The sequence below is a fragment of the Lactuca serriola genome, chromosome 6, assembly GCF_051521515.1.
Source record: "Lactuca serriola cultivar US96UC23 chromosome 6, Lser_US96UC23_V15, whole genome shotgun sequence".
Taxonomy (NCBI): Eukaryota; Viridiplantae; Streptophyta; class Magnoliopsida; order Asterales; family Asteraceae; genus Lactuca; species Lactuca serriola.
The window spans coordinates 64,245,094-64,255,086 of record NC_136413.1 but is presented as its reverse complement, the minus strand read 5'-3'; the positions used below and the strand labels follow the sequence as shown (position 1 = coordinate 64,255,086).

Genomic DNA, 9,993 nt, shown 5'->3' with positions numbered 1-9,993 from the left:
AAAGCCCTAGTTTTTAGTCGCCATTTTGTGATCTTTAGGAATGGACGCGCGTTTTTAAGAAAAAAATTGTAAAACGATTATATGAGTTGTAAAGCAGAGATGGTATCGTGATTAGAGCTTGCAGAGAGAAGGGAAGAGGAGAATGAAGGGGGATTTGAAGTGGGGTATTGAACATTTTTAGAATTTTAAGAACGCGTGTTTTGAGTAAAAATCATAAAGCGACATTCACAGAGGACGCACATTTTAGATAAAGTGCCCTCTGTGTTTTTATTTTTTTTATATTGGCACTAATTTAAGGGCACGCAATAATGCGTGACCTAAACCCTTAAATTTTTTGAAGAGACGACACTATTTTAATGCAACTCTCTTTTGCGTAACATAAATCAATGAGTGTCGTGGTTTGCACGTCGTAAAAGGGTCTCTTTCTTGTAGTGTTTCCCTCATTGAGTCCAACTTTTTACAGACTTCTGAGCATTTTAGCGGGGCTCTGGAGTATGTAGGATCCCGACGAAGAGGAGCTTTTGGGTTAGAGTTCTACCCGTAATTTCCTGGTTTCTGCTAGAAACTGTGTAAGTTAAGTTACACTTGTTATGCTTTGAGTGTAACTTAGGGTTAAGTTCATTATCGTTATTATGAACTTATAAACAAGATTTATCAATGATCTGTGTCATTATACTGATTGATCTATTGACAGGAGTGATGTATAGCTTAGATCTAGTGAAGTGTTTAAAGTGAGATTTCTAAACAGTATACTCTGTATACCAAACAGATCTTACCTCTGATACGATATTACATGGTTATTCCTTATTTGATAGATCTCGATGTATTCATTGGAATCGTTAAGGAATCCAAGAAATAGTACAAATACAATTGTATACTGAAGCATAATATTATTCGTATTTAGGATGTTGGTGTTGGATTAAGGTGTCTAAACCAATAACTAAATTGGTATATTCTTATAATTAGAAGCAAAGTCCTTTTTGGGTCGCCCTTATAACCAGTAATAGCTAGAAATGATATTAGGAGAGAGAAGTATAATTTATTAGATTATTATATGATTAATAAACTAATTTTAAATTATAGGAAAATGATTTGTTATTATATAATGTGATTAATATATTAATTGGAAATAGACAACTAATTTGTTGATTTATTATGTGATTAATAAATTAATATGAGATCAATTGTTAAATAATTGATTTGTTGATTTATATGATTAATAAATTAATGTGAAATCAATTAGAACTGATTAATTATTAATCAAAGTTAATCTAGATTTAATTTGGGATTAATTGGAATTAATTAAAGGTGCAATGAGTGAATTGTAATTGTTCAATAGTTGAACATAAGAAACAATTTTAGAACCTTCCATGGTATGGACGATTTTGGAGGATCTCCTAGGGTTTATGGAAGCCTCCTGGTTGCATAAAAGGAAAAGATGTGAATCAGGATTAAATCTATTATTTAATTAATTCAAATCTTGTTTTTCATGCAAGTTACCTAAACTATCGCTACAAGAATAAGTATCTATAGTGACAAAGCCTAAAGGAACGACGAATGTCGTCGCTATAGAAGGAGCTATGGGAACGGATTTTTGTTCCAATGGGGTCGACCAATTTATTTTTGACCTTGAGATTTGTAGACGACTTGGCGGGTATCAGCTGTTTAGGCGAGTGATTTCCCCGGTTCCTGAAAATTTATAGCGACGACAATTCGTCTCAACTAAAAAAAAATAATTAAATATATATATTTTTTTAAAATCTACAGCTCTCTACAAATCAGGAAACTAGGTCTCATCCATCATTCACAATCGCATACCATTCACCCCTTTCTCTCTATTGAACGACCCTTACTTGAGGCCAACTACCGCCATAACAATGTCTGTCGGTTCCTTTGACTCCGCCGACCTTCACAACAACCACTGCCTGCGACCTAAAACGTGCTGTTTTCGGGAGGAGAATTTGAGTTCCATGTGGTGATTCCGACTCCCTGCTTTGGGCTTGGTGTTGATTCTGGAAACCTGCAAAGATTTCGGTACCTGGTTCGTCAACTTCTTCAATTCACCTAATTCCAACTTCCTCTCACAGTCTAGCAGCTCCCATTTTCTCTAGGTATGTCTCACTAATTTTGTTATTGAGTTAATGATTTTGTGATGTGTTAGTAATTTAGGGTTACTAATTTTGGTACACCCACTTCAAGAAAAGTTCTTTCACTTTGCACATGCTCCAAGAATACCAAAGAAGCTTAAAGCTAAAGCTAGTACCCAAGAAGCATTAAGCTAAATGGATTGTGTTAAAAGTATGATGATATGTCTCTTTTTGTTTTCATAAATCCATACTTTACATTTAATATGTTTTAATCATATTCATATAGTGTTAAAATGTTAATGTAGAACCCTATGAGACAATGACATCCATTTTGGAGGCTACGAAAGAAAATAAAACTAGTAAGATCAGCTAAGAATCATGTTATTTATTTCATATTAATTTTTCAATGTTTGCTAATATTGTTATAAATGATTGTGGTTTTTCAGGAGGTGAGGAGACCTTTGCTAGTAGTACTCTCGGTGAAGGTGAGGGGGAAGGGGATAATGACATTGGTAGTAGGTGGAGTTCTAGTAGTTCAAGAAGTTCTAGCAATGATTTTGATTATCATCAAGTGGTAATTGTTTAGATGTATGATTCATAAGTCATAATAAACTTGGTAGCTAATATTTTCAGTAGTTTTGTAATATTTTTTTTGATGTGGTTGATATACAGACAACAATTTCAGATAGTGATAGTTCATATGAAGATGGATCCGAATGCATGCTATTCACCTACAAGTTGAATGACATAGATTCAGGTAAGCTTTAGCCAAAACATATAACATATTAGCTAATGAATTAATTTTATGCAGTAGGATGCCCATGCTTTTGTGTCAAATTTAAACATGGCTTCTATTTGGGAGTTGTTTTTTTATATATAAATAATGGTCAGCCTATAATATGGAGTAGAGTGTGATCAAAAGAGGTATGGTCAATAAAACAATGCTCAAATGTAGATATCATGCACCCTTACACTTGATGATAGGTAGGGGATGGACATTCCTTGCGTTTGGCCCACTTGCTTTGCCCTTTTTCATTTTACTATACGGTTCTCATCAAACGTTGAGAATGCGTAAAATAGATGTCATAGTTATAGTCCTTACATTTTTTTGAAGTAGACAACATTTATTTGTTACATTACAAACAGATTGTATATATTGCGAGTGTATTCAAAATTAGGAATTGTTATTCTTATTATTATCTAAATAGTTTGAACAGGTGTATTCAAATAGATTGCCCCAAGCTTGCATTTGGACAAAGAAGAGTTATATAAGAGTTGTTGGAAGAAAAAGTGAAAAATGTAGCAAGTGTTCGTATCTCAAAAGCCAAACGCCTAACCCATGGCAGTCTCAATGAAAATGAAGAAGTTGAAATTGGTGACTAGAAAAATATTTGTAATGAATTTGATAAGTAATAGGTTGATTGTGTTGTATAAAACATCTAAACAATTTCAAATTCGGTTAGTTTGTTTTTGGTAAACCGATTGTGTAAGATATTTTAAAGCTTTTGATTGTATCATGTTGAAATGTTTTATAGTTAAATTTACTATTTGTCTTATCTTATGTACAAATTATGGGAAATTAAATAAATAAGAGGGACAAGATGTAAATTATGTCCAAACACCTATGCATATGACAAGTCGTCGCTATAGGTGCACCTATGGGGAAGACAAGTCGTCACTATAGGTGTACCTATAGGGACGGCATCTTGTCTAATTAGGTGTACCTATTGCGATAAAGACTACGATGATGATAAAATGAGCTAAATCCACAGAGGTAAAGCAACAAGGCCTATGGTAACGACATGTCGTCCTTGGCATATATAGCGACGACTTTGCTCCCTAAAGTGGTGATTTTCGTCGTCCCTAAAGGTCTTTATTCTTGTAGTGTATAAATAGGACCCCTTAACTTGAAATTTTCGTTCACCACATTACCTAAAGGCGTAGGAACGAAATTCCCTTGATATCTCCCCTCTCCTCCTTATTATAGGGTTTTTGTTTTTGGGTGTGAGCCATTAGAGGCATCATCCTTTTGGTGCTTTCTTTCCAATGTACTTTAAGAGGATTTGATTTGATTATTTGCTATAATAATAAAAAGGTATGTAACCCTAATCTTTATTTTAATTTTGATTCTCCTCTCTCTAGGGTTTCTTGATGTTCACAGTTTATCGCTATCAATAAAGAAAACATAAAACTTTTCTAGGTTGCATGTGAACTTAAGGTTTTAAGTGTTTTTTTGCCACATTAATTTTTCTCAAGGTTCTAAAAAGCTCGCCATGGCACGCCATGACTCCAAAGCTTACATGTGCCGCCAAGCTTTGCCAAAACGCCGCCTTGACCCATATATGTGTATAAAAATGAAATAGTAGAAAATACATATAAAAATATGAATTATATAAAAAATTGCCGCCTTAAGTCACGCCTTACAAACGACGTGACTCGCCAAGGCTCGGAAAAGCTTGAGGCTTGACATTGCCGCCAAGTCACGCCTTACGTTATTTAGAACATTGATTTTTCTATAACCTAGAAAAAACATCAGTTGGAAGGGATAAGTAGAAAAGATAGCTTTCTTAAGAACTTTCCACCTAAGTCAAGTGAGTGCATAGTTACTTTCATGAACATGATTTTAATAAAACTATTAACTAAAGTATTAAATATCTGTCAAAAGTTTAAATGTGATATATATGCCTATTACCTGGAATATATGTTAGATGAATATAATGTGCGAAGCAGATATGGTTCCATACATAATAAAATGTCTTTACATGATAATAATAATAATAATAATAATAATAATAATAATAATAATAATATAAGTATTATCTCTGAGAAAGTATATATATATATATATATATATATATATATATATATATATATATACACCTAATACTCTATGTTAAATGATATGGGCATTTTTAGTTATAAAATTCATGCATTATCTTAATACTTTATATTGATTCCATCTAAAATAAGAACAAAAGGTGTTTAATTACTTTAAAATTTCATTTTCAGCAACAAAGACATGCTCGGATGTAAAAGGAAGCAGATTTAGCAATTGGAAGCTTGGAAATTGGATTTTGGAGAAAGAAGATCAAATTAAAGAAGAACTCGACGAGTTTATCCTCCAACTTGATAAGTTGCTATGAAGATTCCTGAAAAATAGTGTCTTGTTGTACACGCGATTTAATTAAAAAACTCAGCGAGTTGGGACCCTGCAACTCGACGTGTTGAAGCTGTTTTCAGAATCTCTTTATAGATCTTTTTCATTCGAAACCCTAACTTTGGCTGGAGACTTTTAACGAATTTTGGAGGCCAGATACATTCTCAAGAAGCTTTGGAACTCAGAATTCGACCAGAGGCTACTTTTGAAGAGATTAAACGCAATTAACCATTCCTTTTCTCTTAATTCCTTGTGTGAATCATGTTTACAACATTAGAATTCGAGTTTATGTGTTTATTTGCTAAAGTTATGGGCTAAAACTCTATACTTTCGTTTAGACTAGATAATCTTATGAATATGGTTTGATTAGTGGCTTTGTATTATATTGATTTGGTTATGTATCTTGTTAAGCTTGTTAAAAGATCCTTATGTGTTAATGATAATTATTTTCTGTCAATGACTAAGTATATTGAGTTGTATGAACATCTTCTTGATTACTTGAATCTTATGGTTTTGTGAAAACAATATTGTGTGCCTAGTGTTGTGAACATAACCTAGGGTTAACTAGAGAATAAGTAAATTAATATGTGAGCATGTGTGATGACCAACCACATATGAGTTAATTGGACCAACCAATTTGATTACCTATTATTACGAGTCTTACTTGATTCGAATTAAACACTAATAAACTCTTTAATTTAATCACTTGATCACTGCTTAAATTGAATTGTTTGCTAAAGGATTAGTAATAATGAACATGAAGCTAATCATATTAGAAATCGGTAATTAACGATATATTAACCCATTGCACTTGCCACGAAATCAACCATAGGAATAAGTGAATCGAATCTAAACGAAAGTCTCTTTAATCTTATTGAATCTAGTTGTCTTTTGTTTCTCTTTTAGTTGTTGATTGTTCTTTGCTAAGTATTCAAGTTATTGCATAAGTTTCTAGTCTTGCAAAACTAGAGAAAAACCCCTTTTTAATAATTATTTTATTTAGATAATATTAGTAATATTTTAATTGTTTACCGTTCCTTGAGTTTGGTACCCTACTTTCCTACACTAAACTGCTAATCGATAGGTACACTGCCTTCCGTGTGTTTGTTTTTTTGTTTGCGTTAGTTAGGATTAAAAGTAGTACATTACACACGTACCATTAAACGTATACACTAGGTTATAATAGTGTTGCCTAAACAGAGTAGGTATTGGATCTTGATTTTAAGCATGGTAATCCTTCCTAGTTAAATGATAAGTCTTACAAAGGATGCTTAGTTTAAGTTAAGTTGAAGAAATGATAGATTTACCGTGTACTGAAAAGATATTACATAGACATGAACGTTGGAGAATTATGGTATTACAACCTTGTTTAGTTATCGCTTACAGGACATTTAGTTCAGTTAAGTTTGGATATTGGGTGACAAATTATTAAGAGTACATGTGTGTTGAGATTGATGACCGGTGGAGTACGTTCTACTTACACAAGTACTTTTTATGTACAAAGTCTTTTTTAAAACTCTGTGTCTCAGGTGCTACTTGTGTCAGGGAATTATTATGTGTTAGGGTACGAGTCCTACTCATACCAGGGTACTATAATATGCGAGAAGTACTATCATGTACAAAGCCTTTTTGACAAATATGTTTCTATTATTCTATATGACCGATTTTATGCTTTATGAATTTTTTTTGAAAAAAAATATCACACTAAAAAGTTCGCATTTTAAAAGTGGTTCACGGACTACTCAATTAAGATATCATAAGTGTTAAAAATGATTTTTTGATAGAAGATTATTTAGGATAAATAAACTTTACCGAAGTTATAGTATATGTCACAAGGATTTTGTACATATAAAGAACATTGAAATCCAACTTCATATGAAGAAATTATGCTTCTTCAAAGTTCTACAATTAAACTTGCATGGCTAGGCGCATCGTACAAAGTGAATTTTAGATAAATTGTTTATTTTCCTAACACTACAAGAAAAACAGCCTTTTACGACGCTCATTGCGCATCGTAAAAGGCTCAGAGGACGCGCAAATGCGCGTCAAGGAAGGCCCGGTCATAAAGAGAGACGACGCACATTTACGACGCTCATTTATGACACGCAATTACGACGCACGTTTACGACACGCAATGCGTATCAAGGAAGGCCCTGTCATAAAGGAAGACGACACGCATTCGCGTGTCGTAACCTTACGACGCACGTGTTAATGACAGGTAATGCATATCAAGAAAGCCCCCGTCAAGAAAGGCCATGTCATAAATGAAGACGACATACATTTTTGCGTATAATAATTTTAAATGTTTAAAAAAAATATTATTTATAGATTTACTTATTTTCAAATTAAATTTGTATTTAATGTTTCATAATAGAAAATAAAATATCATATACAAAAAATAGAATCCATTGCATAAATTTAATGTCATACAAATAATCGTTCCATGGAAAGATAAATCAAATCAATAGAAGTTGTAACAGAAATTTACAAACGAATTAGATACAAAAAATACAATCCATTGCCCCTTTGTTTATTCAAGATCAACCTGCAAGTAGCTAACAAATCTATACAAATTCACCCTTGTTTCTAATCATTTTCTTAAATACTTTACTAATGTAATTCATCCATAGTACCTGAACTATAGTTGTAGCCTTGTTTCTTCTTCTTCTGAACTCATCTCTTGCAACCATTGCTCTAAGCCTAGTCTGAATAGATACAACAACTCCTTGTCAATTATGTGAAAAATACAACCGGAGAGTGGCCTACCTTCATAATAGCAATAACTAAAGAAGCAGGAATGAAAGAGAAGGCAATACTCACAAATACAAACATTTCTTCTTTAGTTATTCACATTCTTGCACTGCCTCATAAGCTTTACCAACCTGCATCAATGTAAAATAAAGGCATTAAATGTTAAATCTATTGTGAAAATATATAATATATAAGAAAGGAAATCAAATAATTACCTTACAGTGTGACCTTGCCAAATTAATTGAAATCAAATTAATTGATAAATCAAATTATACGATATAGTTTTCGAATGTGTATTTAATGGAATGTTCTTTAACAAATGAATAAATAAATACATACCGACAATCTTTTAGATGAAAGAAGGCATCAGAATTAGATGTTAGCAACACCAGGTATGTATCATCCTGTAACAATCACTAGTGAGTAGTGAAAAAATATCATAAGAAAAACTTAATTAAAGTTTCTCTCACTTACATCAAAATAATGAACATAAGCATGTAGAAAGGGCATGGCATTGTGTCTTGGTAAACATATGGGGGAGAATGACTCAGATGTCCTGCATCAAACATGTAACATTTCACACACACACAATTAATATGGAAAATAAAAAGTGATGGAATAATGAACTTGCCTAAAAGATTCAGATGCCATGACAAAATTAGCAAGAAGCAGCATGTCATCAGGATGGAGTTGTGCTTTCTGTGCACCTACAAGACTCACAACCTACATTTGAAGAAAATAAAATACATAAAAGAAATCCATTTATGAGGTAAAAAGAAAAAAAAGAAAAAAACCTTGTATTTACTCATGAGCATTGAATAGATGACGCCTGAATCAGAAACATCTTGCAAGATAGCAGCAACAGCTTGCCTTGTTGCACAAGGAAGGGGAAGATAGGTGTATGCATGAAGAAAAGAGGCAGGGTTCCTGAAAAAAAAAACAACAATGAAATGCATAATTTTTGGTTTTGTAATTTGATGGAATACTGACATTGTTATAATTTTGCAAATAAAATAAGATAAAACGAACCAACCTAAAAGAGTGGAAGAGGGAAGAGAAAACAACATCTGTTCCTCCAAGTAAAGGCGTCATATCAAACTTTGGATTCTTCTCAAAATATCTACTTACAGACTCTGTGAGTATAAGCACCATCTGCATCCCATGTAAAATGATATATCTCAAAACTCAAATGTATAAAATCATATAATAATGATAATAAGAATGTAAAATAAAAAAAGGTACCAACCTGGCCATAAAGAAGTTCCAGTTGACTACGTAATGACTCATAAGGCTCTTCTGTACAACTTATGCAAACTAAATAAATTGGTCCTTTTACAAGAAAAGCCACCTGTCTACCAAAAAAGAAAAAAAAACCATATTTGGTTTTAGTATATTTTGTTAAAACTACAACATTTCTTATCTGACCTTGTGTTTTCCTGCCCTAATCAAATGAATTCGGTCGCCCCTGAAAAAAAAAGAGATCAATGAACCAAACTATTAGAGTTAAGAGAAAATAAATATAGAAAAACAAGAGTAAATCCACGTGTATAAAAAATAATAATAATAAGCGATGGTGATATGTATATAATTTACCCATCTTCAACAAAGGAAATAATGGCTTGTAGAGTTGCTGAAAATCCTGCTAGCTTGTGTTGATTTCCATATCTTGTGAACTGAGCTCTTTCGCATTTTAAATGCCTTCAGCTTTTGAGCTGAATCCTTATACCCTTCACCCGGAACCAATTCATCAAAAACTGAATAAACACAAGTCATTATATCAGAAATCTACTGAATATTTGTTTCTTGTTATATACTGTTTTGAGTTTTGAGTGATTCCAGTGTTTACAAGACCAATGCCCTATGGTTTTTGAGTTTAATAAGATAATTGTGTTTCTTTAGTTAAATGTGGTTGAAGAGACAAGAATAACATAGCTCTCGCTCTGTAGTCTATGTAAGAGCCATTTATTTTGACATCCCACCATCAAAAAAGAAAATAAC

The 9,993-nt window shown here is 32.6% G+C and overlaps 1 protein-coding gene across 1 annotated transcript; it reads right to left on the bottom strand.

The window, feature by feature from the left end:
- Positions 1 to 8,087: 8,087 nt before the first annotated feature.
- Positions 8,088 to 9,768, bottom strand: LOC145059847 (vacuolar fusion protein MON1 homolog). Its single transcript, XM_079007620.1, has 11 exons — positions 9,722 to 9,768; positions 9,589 to 9,675; positions 9,421 to 9,460; positions 9,242 to 9,343; positions 9,029 to 9,147; positions 8,790 to 8,922; positions 8,627 to 8,718; positions 8,470 to 8,551; positions 8,335 to 8,399; positions 8,211 to 8,223; positions 8,088 to 8,126 (listed from the first exon to the last, which is right to left on the bottom strand). The coding sequence occupies exons 1-11, from the start codon at positions 9,766 to 9,768 to the stop codon at positions 8,088 to 8,090; spliced, it is 819 nt and encodes a 272-aa protein (XP_078863746.1).
- Between the last annotated feature and the right edge of the window lie 225 nt (positions 9,769 to 9,993).

Excerpts from the sequence above, each read along its gene's own strand:
- LOC145059847 (XM_079007620.1), bottom strand. The coding sequence starts at position 9,768 with ATGACTTGTGTTTATTCAGTTTTTGATGAATTGGTTCCGGGTGAAGG. Across the intron at positions 9,344-9,420 it reads TTAGGGCAGGAAAACACAAG|GTGGCTTTTCTTGTAAAAGG; the intron begins GTCAGATAAGAA and ends TTTGGTAGACAG. Across the intron at positions 8,400-8,469 it reads CTTATGTTCATTATTTTGAT|GATGATACATACCTGGTGTT; the intron begins GTAAGTGAGAGA and ends TGATTGTTACAG.